The following is a 16104-nucleotide window of genomic DNA, read 5'->3' on the forward strand; positions in this document are numbered from 1 at the left end:
GTACATTAACCCCAGTGCGCACACATTAATCCCCACACAGCCACTCGCTCACTCCCCTTCAGCAGAATGGGGGGAAAGAATCAGAAGGGAAAAAGGGAGAGAAGGCTTGTTTTGAAAGAAAGACAGTTTAATAGGTAAGGCAAAAGCTGTGCATGCAGGCAAAGCAAAATAAGGAATTAATTCACTTCTTCCCATTGACAGGCAGGTGTTTGGCCATCTCCAGAAAGTAAGGGTCTGTCACACCTAACAGTTACTTGGGAAGACAAATGCCCTAATGAATGTTCCTTTCTTCTTGCCTCAGCTTTTATTGCTGGGCATGAATGAATAAAAAGTACTATAGTTTTCCATCTTATGGTCAGGGTTCCTGCCAGTGACTATACATCAGGCATGGCAAGACTGAAAACGTGCTGAACATGTAGACAGTGAAATGCCTATTTTGAGAACACACAGTATCTAATTGTGAGGGTCCAGGAGGCTTTGAAAATATTAACTAGGAATACCACAAGAACTGCAATGTTAAACCAAACAGTGGATCTCCTAAATGGTGGATTTAGCCTTGAAACATAGGCAGAAAAATCCAGCGTAAATAGAAGACTGCATATTATATGGGACAGGATAGTTGGAGCACAATGTTCATTGGCATTCAAATGAAGATAAATGCAAATAAGGCTAAGAAGTCTAAAATGCACCAATGTCAGGCATTTAAATAAGATTTCATACGGTTAGCAGATATCACAGTGTGCTACTCTAATTTTATATATACTTAAATTCGTTCAGTAGAAAATTTGTTTGTTTACTTCTGAGTCTTTGCTATAGCTGATCTATTGGCAGCTTAAATGAATTTTACTCAGCTTTGGTAGAGAGAGCATCCCTGGGTTCTCTGCTTAGGTCCAACTAACTAGGGCAAGGTAGACACGGATTCATCCCTCCTGTATGTGGTCATTTAACTCAAATAATGAATATTTTCTGTCAGGAGGAACAAAGAAAGATTCAAAAATTAATTCAGTTCACCAAAGATCTTCACTTTTTTTTTTTCAACAGGTTGAGGATGTACCTTAAATAAGAGGAAATAATAATATTAGGCTGACTTCCTAAGGTGTGGTTTATCTCAGAAGGCCATATCATCACTTGATAGTCTCTCAGGCATTTTTCCTCTGCATAAACTCTGTCCACTATTGTTGCAGAAAAAGATCTATTTAGACAATGTTTGCAATGCAACTTCATTTCCCGAGATGTCTATAATATGATGAATATATAGTATATAATTCATGTCCTCTTGTCAACATACAAGTAAAAGCACACTGGAGTCTGCAGAGGGTTACATAATAGAATCACAATTTATTTTAGCAGAGATAAAAATGTGCAGGTACAGATCAATACAAGTCAAATACACAGGTACTATTATTTGAACTTCATGAATTTCACTGTCTTCTCTGTTCATAAAAATTCTTCAGCCTTTAATATACATCATTCAGTCTTGAATAAAAGTTCTTCAGATTATGGAGCTTCTTTCTTCCTCTCTCTTTCCATCTTACGCAGCAACACTGAATAGGATGCTGTGAAAGAGTTCCTTAGCTTTTCTGCCCTTTTCTCCAGGGTTCTCCCCTCCTGCAAACCCTTCAGCCCTGTGATATTTCAAAAGCGTGACACCATACCTGGTTTCTTTCTGTTGAAGGGGTTTCTACATTTGTCAAATGGCACCCCACAGAGAGCAGGTGAAAACTGTTTTCACCTAGAATGCAATAATTTTTATTTCCCCTGCACTCTGCTCTGAATGTGAACTATCCAGTTATAATGACTTTTATTTCTTCTGGCCTGAGTGATACAAAGACAAAGATTTGACAGCATACAGCTGACTCCACACAAAATGGAGATATTCAGTGGAACAGCTCAGAATTCATATAATGCACAGTCCTCGACTTGTCCTATCCACCTGTTGCAATTATAACAGTTTCCTTTCCCATATTGCTTATCGCTTTGATGAAATTGAACATAAAGCTATATTTTGATTGAATTTTGATGGTATATTCCCTTTTTCCTCTCCTTTTCCCTTTCCCTTCTTCAGTTTACGATGATATACTTCTGGCATTGAGCAGTGTCAGTGGTAAGTCAATGCTGTCTTTTTGGATTTTCATATAGTTTTTTATGTTAAAATCGTCTGAGCCTGAGGCAGAAAATTTTGATTCTAAGCGGGAAATCTCTGAAAGGCATGATGCTTATATTATTATGGACATGTTATTAAGTTTCTGAATAGGCAGTTGACCTTGCTAATTGACGTTATTAAAAGGGAACAAAGTATTATTCCACCTGGCTTGTTTGGTTTAAACACTCTGACAATGTTGTGGCAATAATTTTCTTCCTACAACCCATTAGTAAGTGAGTCTTAATAACAGAGAGAATGAGATTCAGATCCTGCCCCCAGTAAGAAGTTGGGACTCACTCCGCTGAAAGAATGGGGGTTGCATGAGGACAAAATTTGCTTGCAATTAGAATCGTGACTACCGTTTCACAGCACGACTAACTTATTATTTCACAACAGATCTTGCTAATTGTAATGCTTATATATGACCATAAAAGCATAAGCTCATGCTGAACTTTCACCTAATAAAAATCAGCAAATCCTTAGAGAGGGGCCCAGATCTTGAATATTTTCTCTCCTGATAGTGCAAGTGGTCCATGTGATTGTTTCCTGTTCATTCCACTATCCTGTCTGATCTGTATTTACTCGATCTTACGTAGGTAAGTCAGCCTCTCCACTGAAGATCCTTTGTACTGAGGAGGGAATAAGGCTTCAGTGTTTCTTGAAGTATTACAATGAAGAAATGAAAGTCAACTGGTCTCACAGGTAGATAAGAATATTTTTCAAGATTTTTCAATACCTACATGCAATTTTATTTCAGAAAAATTGCTGTCTTAATGATTAACTGTTACTATCCTGTGGCATTCATTTAATAACTGGAGCACATTAATGACTTTCTCTTTCCAACACTTCATATTCTCTTTCACATAGATAGCACATACTGTAAAAGAAGTTTTAACAGATTTGTTCAACACATCCAGGAAAAAAGAATCTACAGTATGTCAGTTAATACATTCAACACAGGGCTGTTTGTCTTCAACTATAAGTGCTTGGTTTAGAAAGAGCAAAATATCCAAGGGTAGTTTCCTATTCAGTGCTGCCCCTCTCTTTAGAGGAATGAAGTTCTCCTCTGGTACTGGGTGAATACCAAGCATCTGCTTCCACAATTTAATAAAAGAACTTGTATAAAGAAATCTTTTTTTTAACTGATACAGTCTTAAGTAACTCCAAGTATTGGATTTCTGTTCCTCTTCTTTGAAAAGGTATTCAATGGGGCACAGAATACTTTTAGAATAGCCGTGAGAGTTGAGAATATGACATGAAATGATCTTTGTAGTTCCCAATAGTTTTCCACTCTCATGTTAGATTATGTTTTGACTTTGGAGGTACTCTTTACTCATCTGTGTACTTACAGTTAAATGTCTGTTCTAATGCTTTGCTGTGTCAGGTCTTCATTTGTTTGAAACCACAGGTAGTGTTTGGAAGGATTTTAAAGCTCTCCAAGTGGTTTCAGCTTTCCCAGTCCTTTATGAATTACAAAGGCAATACACAGTGAAACTGGTCTGATTTGGACAGCTAGAGGCTGACATATCACCATATCAATCTAGTTTTGCAATGCCATTCAGCTCTTGATTTCTATGAAGACAGGAACACAAATGTCAGTGATCATGGGGTTAAGGATGCTCCAGCAGTCTTCTGCAAGTGTGTGCAGCTGTACTCACAACTTAAGCTTTGCATTCAGTAAATTCTGCTCCTTCTTTCAATAAATTTGATACTGATATGATGGAAAGGAGAGTAAAACCTCTTTTTTTTTTTGCCTCTGTCTTTTCTTTACATCTGCTTGAGTTTTAAAGGTGGCTTAGTCCATTCCACCGTCCAGTTCACAGAAATATAAAACTAGAGAATGTTACATGGCTAACATGGAAACATCAGTGTGTGTATTTGTATTTGCATACAAGCATCTCCTTCCTCTTACTATTTCAGATTTATAATATCTTACACATTGATTGTCTTGAAGATCATTAAAGACAGATTTTGATCAGATAATATTTCAATCCTTCCATGAATACAAGGATTAGAAGCAAGAGTTGTTAACCAATTCTGAAATAAAACAGCAAACCAAACAACCAACCTCCCCCATCCTCTCCAAACCTACCGGCTTTTTAAAATGGAGTTTTAGCAATGTTTTTCTAGGAAAAGAAGGAAGACTAGCCAATTTATGTTTGGTTTTTAGTTTGATCTTTTCTCTGTTGTCCACATATCACAAAAAAGGCCATGCAAATTTTAAGCTAGCTTTGGATTATCCACTGTACTGCATAGCAGGGAACATAGTACAAGTCCTAAAGCCAGCATGCATTATCCACTCATAACACAGTAGGGAATATTATATGTAGTATTTTCTAATATATAGGAGTTTCTAGCCAGGTATCTAATTTAGTATGCAGGACTCGATGTAGTCAATCTCACAGAAAGGGAAATAGTAAAAATTCCTTTTCCCAGTCAAAGTTAACTCTCTAGCTATGAAGTGAAATTAGCCCTGTCTGGGCAAATAAATTAACCAATCAAAGAGAAGCTAATGCTGACTTCATCTATTAAAAATTCCAGCTAAAGATGTTTGGGGAGGAAGGATGAAAAGAGAGATTTTTTTAGTTAATGAGGGAAAGAGGAGAGTTCTCTTCAAACCACTGAAAATTGTCTGGTTTGTGAGCTCTCCCTAAATAGCTGCTGCTGTTTCCACTCTTCAGGACAGATCAGGGACCAGGAAAACCATTGATCTCAATCAGTAGGGCATTTCTTATATTCACAGCTTAGGAAGCGATGATAAGTCAAGGAAATGATACTGGTTCTTAAAGACCTGTTTACTGCTAGTTCTTGGAAAACAAAAAGGCACATTTTGACTTGATGCAAGAGTAATAAATTCTATGCAAATTTTATTTTCTTAATCAAGTTTTGAAGTTAATGAAAGATAAAGATTTTTTTCCTCATCAGAAGATTTTATTTGCCTCTAATATGCTGTTTTGATGCATTCTACAGTGTGTGAATGGAGGGCACAGAGCTCTAAAGTCATGCAGCGTTTTCACACACAGACTTGAATGTGCATATTGATATAAGCATTGATGATTTTGTTTATGGAGAGAAGGAGAAAGAGAAGAACAAATTAGTACCTCGAATGAAGGCTCATGCTAATGATTCCAAAGTGTGTCATAGCTACACTACAGAGAAAAGAGATTTCTCCTATTAATTACAATTTATCTGTAGTTTAGTAATAGCATGTTATTCTTTGTAACTTTTTATAGATGATCTCCTATGGAGAATATACATGAAAAGTATATTCAAAATCATTTCTTTTATTTTTTTTTTCCAGGGAATCTAAGATTTCTTCAGGTGAAAAAATGAAGATTGGAGGCGCAGAAGATGTTGCCTGGCTGCAGATAAAAGAACCTACTGAAAAGGATAAGGGAAACTACACCTTTGAAATCTTTGGTGACAAGGAATCCTACAAACGCACACTTGACCTGTCTGGCCAAGGTACATTTATAAGACATGGTGACTTTTCATGGATTAAACTGAATTCACCAGCAATAATCAGAGGAATAAGTAAAACCAGAAAGCCTTTGGCCAGAGCTAATTATAGTTTAGTTGCTTAACTGTTACGATATTTTCAGTCTGGTTTTGTGTCCTGTGGCATTGAGTGTAAGGAGTCTGGTTTCCCATTTTGCTACAATTTTTAGCTTATATGAGTTTAAAAAGAGCTTTAACATAGGTTTGTGTTTAAATGTTTATACTGAGCCCCAAATATATGTTTGTGGACAATAACTCTCTCAATTGCTTTATTACAGCTTTTGATGACGCAATTGCAGAATTCCAGAGACTCAAGTAAGTGCTATATCTTTTACATGTTAATGCTGTAACAAGTGTCTTAACATACACAAAAAGCATTTTAGTAATAATTTAATTAATAACATTATGTATATTTCTTTCTCTCTTCCTCAACAATTTTAGGGCAGCTGCGTTTGCTGAAAAGAGTAAGTTTATTTTACCTTCTATTGATTGTGCTCTGCAATATAGTCTGGTGTTCTCTTTAAAGCATCCATCATTAAATGCTGCCACAGATTTTAGTGTTCTGCGACTGCAAAAATCCTCTGTTAACATGTAATACTGTAATAATAATAGTAATTTGTGGATTTATCTGTTTTTAGTTCCAAAGAAAACCCACTAAAAGTTTTACATATTTTAAAAGCCTCTGCTGTATCTTCTTGTGTCTACAGTGGTTTTGTGAGGTGTGAACCTCTGTGTGTCTTATAAGGAGGCACTGACTGAAAGCTGCTGCTGATACTGAATATTTGGATCTACCTATTAAGTAAAAAACTAACTGCTAATGCCTGTCGGGCAGTGCTTGCTGAGACACAGACTGTGAGAAAGCATGTTACTGTTACTATTAGGGGCTGTAGGAATTCTGGTACTTTGATATCAGTTCCCCTGGTAATGACAAGATGCTTCTGCCCACAGATGGAGTGACAGAACAAATTTTGCTTAGATCTTAGATAGCACCAAGATGCTAAAAGCATCCGCCTTGCTTTGCTGTGTGCCTAAAACACAAACTGTCAAGCTTGGCAGTAGCCTCAAGGTTTTTATGCATATCGGTTTAGAAAGCTATAGCACAACCTCTGATAAAAAAAAATTCTGCGGGAATCATAAAATGCATTAAAAAGAAATAACACAAAATGTCACAAAAAATATTATTTTGTTTAATTATCCAGGGACAACGGCTTTTTTTAAGATAAATCCAAATGGAAGTTGTGATGAAGATAGCACCAAGTTATAAAAACGTTAAGAAATATGTAATTTTCACATCTAAACTGTATATTGTTCTTTAACTTCTAGATCGTGGTAAAGTGATTGGTGGTTTGCCTGATGTTGTTACTATAATGGATGGGAAGGTAAGGACAGTTTTTGACAATAAGAAAAGCTGACAAGGGAGAAACGTGCTTTTATGGCAAAAGGGGAGGAAATGCGGTTGATTTTGTAGAAGCTGAAAGCAGAAGGAGGATAATTATATCAGCTAATGTTAGTAATTTAAGTGAAACATGGAAAAATGAAGCGCACACAGGTACTGTAAGCTGACTATACAGTTAGAAGCGGCACAGCCCGATTCGAGTCTTAGGCCAGTAAGGTCAGCCTCAAGAGGAGCTGGGCCTGTGCTGATTGTGTAGAGGCTCTGAGTTAACTGCACGCTCAAACCTGGGCTGACTTTCAGTTCCGTGCACTGAGAAAAGCAGTTAGAGGGGAGAGTCCCCTCTTGCACTGCAGAAGAAACTGAAGAGGCAGGAGGAAGCAGCCACTTTCTGAGAGCCAGTACAGCAGAAACAAAAATTAGAGCCCATTTCCAGCATACCAGACATAGGCTGTTGTGACTGGTAAGCATAAAGGAGGGTAAAGAACCTGCTTGGGCCGAGGGGCTGTTTCACAATTCCTATGTATTGGCATTCTCCATTACAATATATAATTATGGGAGATTGAAGGCCAGGGAATATCCACACTTTTCACATACATAATAACTGAATGGCCAGATACAAAGTAAAAATTGGTAAATCTTTATGAAGTCCCTTCCGAGGTCAGCTTGACTGGTAGAGATGCAATTTCACGATACTGACTGACTTGGATTGCTCACAGGGATGTCTCTCATGGAGGAGTGGGCTCTCAAACAACCTCAGCCCAAACTCTCTGGATAGTAAGACAGAAGAGAAGACCGTTAGTCTTAGCTGCTGTTAGTCACTATAGGTGTAAGGAAGTAGTAGAACTCTACTACTTTTCATCATTTCATCCCTGGGTGTAAGTTCCAGATCCCAGACTCCGAAGCCTCCAGTCCCAGAAAGACAAATTCCTTTCATATATTCCACACAGATATTAAGTTTTTGTCTCTTTGTCCTGAAGTAAATCTTCTTCTGTTGTGTTCCCTGTCCTCCCCTATAGGGAGAAATTATGTCTTGTGAAGAAAAAGTACTGAAAGAGTATAGGGTAAAAAAAAAAAGAAAGAAATCTGTAGCATTGTGCCTGGTGCAGAAGAGGTACTTGGAAATCATTAACCAGCACTTCTTATAGAACGAGAACTAGGAAGTGTCTAATTACATGGTCATTACGGGTTTTAAAGACTCAAAAGGAAGTATTTTTTTCAAGTGGTTCATAATTAATTTGTACCTTAGTACCTTAGGTGATAATAGATTTGGGTCCAAAAAAAGAAAGAAGGCAATATCATGAAAGGAAGTCCTGCAAAAGCCATTCAATACAATGTTTTTGACACAACTTGTGCTTATAACCAGTTTGAAAAATACTAAATTGTGAAAAGCAGGAAGGCATACTGGAATAGGATCACACTATTCATTCTCTGTATTTTTGTACACTTTCTTAAGCAGTTGCTTTTGACCTCTCAAAGAGCTAGATGAACTTTCAGTCTGAATGACTATAGCAGATGAGCTTATGAGCCAATGCGACTTTTACTGTCTGCTGGCTAACAAGAGTATGTTGATCAGGCTGCTTACGTCTCTTGCATGAAGTGCATTTTCAATGACTACAGCTGTGTTTTCCGTGTAGAAACCCTCTTTCTTATCACTAGAGTAAGAGTTTGCACACAACTCTTCTAACTCTCTGTTTACTTGGCCATTTTCTGTATATCCAGAATATCTGTATATCAATCTCTTTAGAATTATTGGGGAAAATGTGGCCCTTGTAGTGGATACTGAAAACTGCTCAGCTCTGGATGAAAGAGGTGATTTTCCTCTTGTCCTATTCCTTTCTTTGTCTCAAATGGGTGTTCATATGAGGTGCCTTCTTATTGTGGCAGAGGCACCTCACAGCAAGAAAGCTGGTCTTTAGGAGGTTAGGTGTAAGCCACTCTACGTTCAGCATCTTGAAGTAGACTAACTGTCAAGAAGGAGCTCGGTAAAGTCGCTCCTGACTACATGCACAGACTGGCTGCAGTTTCCTTATACAGTCATGACCCAAAAACTACTTAAATTAAGGAAATGATACACGGTGGTTTTCCAGAAGTAAAAGGCTTCAAAGGAAATCTAATTGTGTGAAGATAAGATTGCTGACTATGCGAAGAGAAGCCCTCTGATTTCTGAAGTCAGGCAAAACAATATGGATCACAAGGAAGTGAGCGTTAAAATCACCTCTAAATTAAATATGACTGGGTATGAAGCAGGAGTTGTGTAAGTACACACTCTAAGTTGCGAGAAGTGACTGTACAAAACAAAAAAATAGAATAGGGGAGAGTATTTGCCATGCAATGGAATGCTATAACTACACAAATATATGGACAAAACCCAAAGCTTTACTTATGCTTCTTAAAAGAGTACAAATGATTTTGGTCATATCTATAATTTAATAAGTTAAAGTAGGTCCAAATGATCCAAAATGACTCTGGAATATATCTGTTCTCTAGTAAGTTTTTAATATTAATTTATTAAGACTTGATTAATTATTATGAATTAATTATTAATTCCTTTTAAATGAGGTCACTTTGGAGGGCAATAGTCATGAAATGTTGCCCGAGTTACAGAAAAGACAGTAAGATTTAAACTCATGATATTAGACATCGGGTTGGTTTCACAAAAAATTATTTTTGTGTTTACATCCTTATTCCTTTAAATATTTTATATTCAATCTAGTTCCTATAGACTGTTAGTTAACTTTATATCTGCATGGTATCAGTTCTTTAAGAGTACTCACTCAGTTAGGTTGTCACTAGGTTGTATCCAGAGCATGTAAATCTTCTTTCAGTGTTCCCCTCTGACTTTGGAGGAATGCACTAAACAGAACAGCTTCTGCTTGTCAACGTATGGCACTTCTGATCACTTAAAATTTCTTCCTGTTTTATTTTTCCCTCTGAGTTATATCACACCTATTCAGACAGCATCATTCAGGAACAATATTGCACTAAAGCATGAACATGTGCACACAGATGGACTTTCTTTGCTCTTTCTGGATTCAGCAAAACCTGAAGGGAAATATGGAGAGGAGGGAATATAAGGAAATACTCTGGTAGAAACTATCAGTTTTGGGTTGTTAATTGCCTTCCTTCCTTCCTTCCTTCCTTCCTTCCTTCCTTCCTTCCTTCCTTCCTTCCTTCCTTCCTTCCTTCCTCTATCTCCAGAGCTTCCCTCTTTTTCTTTCTCCCTTCCTTCCTCCCTCCCTCCCTTTCTTTCTTTCTTCGATTTCAGTTCAGCCCTTGGAAAATTCTTGAACTGCCAAGATGGTCTACTAGGTCATTTCCTCTATTCTCCGAATACACTATACATGCGCATATGAAATTTACATATTATTTATTCTTCACGAAATAGTTGCATTTTACACCTGGAATCAACATCCAATGATTCTTGTTATGTCCTCTCTTTTTAAGTGATTTTTTTTTTTTTAAATAATCTCGAGCAATAACCTCAGGAGGCCTTGGTCAGAAAAGATTTGCTCAGTCCTCCTCCCTGCTGTGTACAGGAAACTTCAAGGATGTTTTTAAAGCTATCATTTCCTGAACCTTGTGTCAGACTAATGGGTTGTCAGGAATCTCCTGCAGGCAGGATTGCAATGACAGTCCAACTTGCCATCTTCAGACACGCTTGCCCTGAGGCTATTACTGCATCCAAGTCACTGGTAAGATGGTGGAAAAACCGAATTAAAGGAAAAAAACAACTTTTCACTTGTCGAGAACATGATATCTATCCCTCTTTAATTGACTGGGAATAAGAAGTGCCTGAAAGCAGTACTGCGAATACCATGGTTAAATAAAACTAACTGATCCTCAAAATTACTTCTTTTTTTTCCTCCCTCAGACGCTGAATCTGACCTGTACTGTATTTGGAAACCCTGATCCCGAGGTGGTTTGGTTTAAGAACGACAAGGCCTTTGAACTTGATGAGCACTACGCGGTTTCGCTGGAACAAGGGAAATACGCTAGTTTAACAATCAAGGGAGTGACCTCAGAAGACTCGGGCAAATATAGCATCCACGTCAAGAACAAATATGGTGGGGAAACAGTGGATGTCACTGTAAGTGTGTACAGACATGGTGAAAAAATGCCTGAAATTAAGCCTGGCCAGCTTGCTAAACCCAGGCCAATACCACCGTCAGAAGAAGTCCTCAAACCTGAGGATGAGGCAAAATCCAGTACGAAGTAGATCTTGACTCTATGTTTGATGAACAGAATGGAATACATGAGCTGTAGTTGAGGTATTCCCGCACATAACTAATTGGTAATATCCAAAGGGAAACTGAAGCTTTAGGACTTTGCTTTAGGGAGGTAGCTGTGCTGTGCTGCTGTACACGTCTGTAACTATCTCATTATGATTACATGTGACAGGGTGGGACTTGCAAACAGAAAAAAGCCAAATGCCTGCCAGAGATTCCCGTATGCAATAGCAAGTTGCACAAATCTACAGTAAACCTCTATTTCCACCATCCCCATCCCTCTGCTGAAAACCGTTAACAACCTTCTGAGAACAAACGTCTCACTTGTAGTCAACTGCAGTTAGATACATATTCACAGATGATTCCCGCTTTGTTACACACAGCCCCTTTGGCTGTGAAGCTTCTGACACCGTAAGTTTAGTGGATAGTCTCTATTAAGTAGTGATACTGTTGTCTTATAGTGCGATTTTAGCAAACTTACAAATGTTCACTGTTTACTCATTGAAGCTTAGCTCACACGGTTGTGTTTAGTTTTTCTTGCTTTGTGCTAATAAAACTTCTAAAAGTCACCTTTGCTACTCATTGCATCAAATCACACCTAACTTGTTCTGTTTGCTCTCTTTCATTGTTTAATTATTGCTTATTGCACAATTTCACAGCTGGTAGCGTGCAGGCTATCGACTTTCAATAAAGAATGCAAATTATGGTTAATCACAGTCACTGGGTGGCACTTGAGACATTAATTTTACTCTTTACAATACAGATCATAGTGCAAGCTTAAACTAGCACCAAGACATGCATGCAGTCACACCATTCGGTCACTTAAGACAATTATGTCTTTGATTCTCCTCTATCCACAATGAACAACAGAACTCTTGCAATGGTTAAAGTGATGTCCCGTTAGGAAAAGATTCCAATATATGCTTATCATAACGTTTTCCAGTAGAATGGGCTTCAGTGAGATTACTTGCATACCTGTCATACAATACATGATTGATTATTTGCAGCACCGTTTTTGTTTTGAGATGAGGTTCTCTGTTCAATAAAAGTCCATTTATCTACCTAGACGAATCCTTGTAGTTTACTAAGCAGCTTCCAGAAAAGACTTCTTCTAATGGTAAGTAACACAGGAGATAAAACCATCCTGGATCCAGGCCTCCTCTCTTGTGACTTCTCCCAGTCCCTAGGATAAATGTAAGGAAAAGAGAATGTCGTGGGGGACAGGGGAGCTTGGATGATGGGTGGCCTGGAGGAATGGCACTCTGCAAAATCTTCAGTTGAAGAAACTGGATAAAAATGTTCAGCACAAGCATTGGGACAGTAGCTTGTGTTTGAGGTCACAGCTGAAAGCCAGCGCGGAGTCTCTGACAACCTCTGAGTTTAAGTGTGGAAAATATGGAAATAATTGCTCTGGAATCTATGTACGTATTTATTTATTTATTTGTTTGTTTGTTTGTTTGTTTGTTTCCCAGCAGACAAAGTGAAAAAAACCCAAAACAAAACCCAGGAAAATGAACTGTAAATTTAATCTTAGGTCTTTTTTTTCGGTTTTTTTTTTCATTTTTGTTCTCCTCACTCCTTTATTTTGTTTGACAAGCAAATACTTCACTTGATTCAAAATATGTTTTATTATTTTTGAGATAGATGAAAAGCAGAGGAAATGAAAAGGCAATCAAAAAGCTGTCAGGTGCAGCAAGTTGGAGCACTTACCTGGGAGAGAGGAGAGAAACATTCCCCTTCGCTCTCCTCTCCATCCATGGCTTTTAACCCATGTCTGAGCACCAAAGGTAGTGCACTAATCCCCAGTTATCCTTGTGTTTGGAAGTGCTATTTTCCCAGTTATTCATTCTTTTTAACTTTTTTATGACTGGGTGAACAGATTCTCAAAAAAGAAACTAGAAAGAGGCGTCCTACATGTCACGTATGCATGAGAGGTTTTGTCTTTCTTGTGCTTTATCTTGGTTTTCAGTACTAAAGGAGGGATTGAGGGTGTGGTACTGTAGAGTATTTAAGAACCTGATGTTTTAAACAGATAGCGATAAGGATGAGGATGGGTTGATTGTAGTTTCTGCAAGTAGTCATGATAAAAACCACCAGGTCAGATCTGGAAAGGAAATCGTTTTTAATTGCACTATATTGGAAGATAGCTTGATTTTAAATAAACAGCTTTTTGAAAGATTTGTGTACTTAAAGTCAATGAATAGTGAGTTTACATGTAAGCACAGAATAAAAAAAACCCCAAGAATTATGTGGGACAATGATGAAAAATGCTTCATTTGAGTGAAAAATTCTTGTCACTATGGAGGCACATTCTGTGTCTGGTCATTGGATGGAAGCATCTAAGAGGGTTAAAGACTCAAGAACATGACATTGCTGTGAGATAGCTTAATTAGGTGATTTTAGGATGCAAAGCGTAGCAAGGATTTATGCTCCAAACATTTATCAAAATAATATATTTTTATATGAATCTGTCATCACAAGAACGTCAGCAAAACTCTCAATAAAATAACTAAAAACTTCTTATTTGCTATTCTAATTTCTTCTTAAAGGCCTTTAAGGTTTTCAAAATCTTTCTATGCAGGCTCACAAAACATCAGAGCTGGTCTCTGTAGCATACGAAGTGAGCATCAGCAAGAATTTAATATTATTCTTATCTCCTTCTACAGTACACAGGTTAATTTTAGCTGAGACTATCAAATTATTGCATGTTATGGCAGCTTTTCAGAGGTATCCTTGGGCACAGGAGACAAGGTTACTCTCATCTCGGTTGTACCTTTAGCTGGCCTTCTTAGTTAAGCAAGCTTCACTTATTTCCTTCCAGGCAAACAGAAATCATTTATTGTGACAGTTAATCCTCTGCTGAAGTACAGAAATTATCATTCACAGGAACAGTGTATTCAAAAGCTTAAGGACTTCCTATAAACTGTTTCTCATTTTTCAGTGTTCAGTGTACCTGTGATTCTTTTGTATAAAAATCTTGTTATGGGTGGTAGGAAATGAAGGAGGTCAAGTCTCTGTTTAAAAGGTTCTATCTTTTCAGAGTGAATGTGCACGTAGTTGCCCCAAGGGCAATACAGTTGGGTGGATATTGGAGGGACAAAGAGGGTGCTCTGGTAATCAAGTCAGATGGAAGACGTATTAGGCATATTAGCATTTGCACACATCCTTCACAGGCTCGGTGTCAGCATTAGTTTAATTAATAAACATTTTGAAGGGAGAAGAGAATCATAGAATCATAGAATCATAGAATCATAGAATCATAGAATCATAGAATCATAGAATCATTGAATCATAGAATATAGAATCACCAGGTTGGAAAGGACCCACTGGATCATCGAGTCCAACCATTCCTAACACTCCCTTAAACCATGTCCCTAAGCACTTCATCCACCCGTTCCCCTTAAACACCTCCAGGGAAGGTGACACCACCCCCTCCCTGGGCAGCCTCTGCCAGTGCCCGATGACTCTTTCCGTGAAGATTTTTTTTCTGATATCCAGCCTGAGCCTCCCCTGGCGGAGCTTGAGGCCATTCCCCCAAACGAGCCTACGCTAAGGTCAGGGGAGACTGACTCATTTATACTCGACCTGAATCTAACCTGCTTTTTGTTTTTATAAATCCGGAGCCCATTACAGTGAATTAGCTATTTCTGTTTCCTTTAAGGAGAAATTTTCCGTCACACTGGTGAATTTTGTGTTGTCTAAGTTTCATGTTGCGCTTTTCTAGGCAACACTCCTGTGAAATGGAGCATCGTCAACCTGTCACAGGAGGCAGATAAGATGTCAGCCAGTTGTGCTGATGGGCCAAAGCCGAAGCTGTGTTTGTCGTGTTGGCATTTTGCTACAATCCTGGCGAGGCTGCCTTTTCTCAGAGCACCTGCTTGCTTTGAATCTGTTTTGATATGTTACTGTTTATTTTCTTGAAAACATGTTCTATGAAAATTCCTCCTAAGGCCAATTTACAGGTGCTTTTTATGAGAAAAAGATATTTTTTTATGACATTATTTTCCTCCGGTGTAAACTTTTCCCCAGCCCACAACGTTCACTTGTATCCCAAGCTCAGAAGCTTGTGCACACTTTGTTAATCAGCTCTTGTACGGAGACAGAGGTTCAGTGATAATTGCACCCTAAGTGGTGTTAATGTACAGACAGTTTTTAAAGGAAACTTTTCAAATATAATAAACATTTTATTTTCTATTTTGTGGAACCAAGAATAAAACCTCTAGATGGCACCAGAAGAACAAGACAGAAGCAAGCACCTCTTAAAAAAATCTGCCAGCTATAGCATATCCATCATTTTGATGCAAACACATCATTTAGGGAATGAGAGATTATTAAAAGCATTATACTTACACCAGTGACAAGGACGGGTCCAGCAAATGCCCGTTTCCTGGAAATAGCAGGTGATTCTGCAAACAATGACACTGCCTCTTAATCTTTGCGTGATGCACATTAAGAGGTAGAGCATACCTTGTAAAATAATGCGAGACTCATGTTACCTCAAGTTTCTTCTTGAGATATGAAAACAACAGCATATCGACTATATTTGAAGGGAGATTTGAATTCAAGCTCTCAGTCCTAGCAGCTTCCATAGGTTTTCAAATTGCTGTTTCTGATGCTGCAGGGCCCGTGCCTTATAATTTTTGTTCAGTCTTCAGAGAGGGATGATTGCATTTGAAATTAACGGGAGGTCTGGGAGCAAAGAGCGCAGGGTCTGGCTCTCAATACTGCCACTGCAAGATTCAGTGATGTCGAGACCTGTAGAAAACTACCAGTCCCCTTTTACATTAATATTTCATTCCTCATTTGAATGTGCAGTAACTCAGTACCGGCTTTGTCCTTTG

The 16104-nt window shown here is 38.1% G+C and overlaps 1 protein-coding gene across 2 annotated transcripts in view; it reads left to right on the forward strand.

Annotated features, from left to right (window-relative positions):
* MYOM2 (myomesin 2) overlaps nucleotides 1-12771 on the forward strand; it is a 79652-nt gene extending 66881 nt beyond the window's left edge. The window contains exons 32-38 of one of the 2 annotated variants that reach the window (XM_054063401.1): nucleotides 2066-2104; nucleotides 2740-2845; nucleotides 5445-5608; nucleotides 5920-5956; nucleotides 6083-6105; nucleotides 6965-7020; nucleotides 10909-12771. In XM_054063401.1, coding sequence (XP_053919376.1) covers nucleotides 2066-2104; nucleotides 2740-2845; nucleotides 5445-5608; nucleotides 5920-5956; nucleotides 6083-6105; nucleotides 6965-7020; nucleotides 10909-11253 — 770 coding nt within the window. In that variant the 3' untranslated portion in view covers nucleotides 11254-12771. The remainder of the gene's footprint in view (nucleotides 1-2065; nucleotides 2105-2739; nucleotides 2846-5444; nucleotides 5609-5919; nucleotides 5957-6082; nucleotides 6106-6964; nucleotides 7021-10908) is intronic. The other variant, XM_054063400.1, reaches the window with a different exon arrangement.
* Nucleotides 12772-16104: the final 3333 nt, after the last annotated feature.

The sequence above is a fragment of the Cuculus canorus genome, chromosome 3 (genome assembly GCF_017976375.1).
Source record: "Cuculus canorus isolate bCucCan1 chromosome 3, bCucCan1.pri, whole genome shotgun sequence".
NCBI classification, from domain to species: domain Eukaryota; kingdom Metazoa; phylum Chordata; class Aves; order Cuculiformes; family Cuculidae; genus Cuculus; species Cuculus canorus.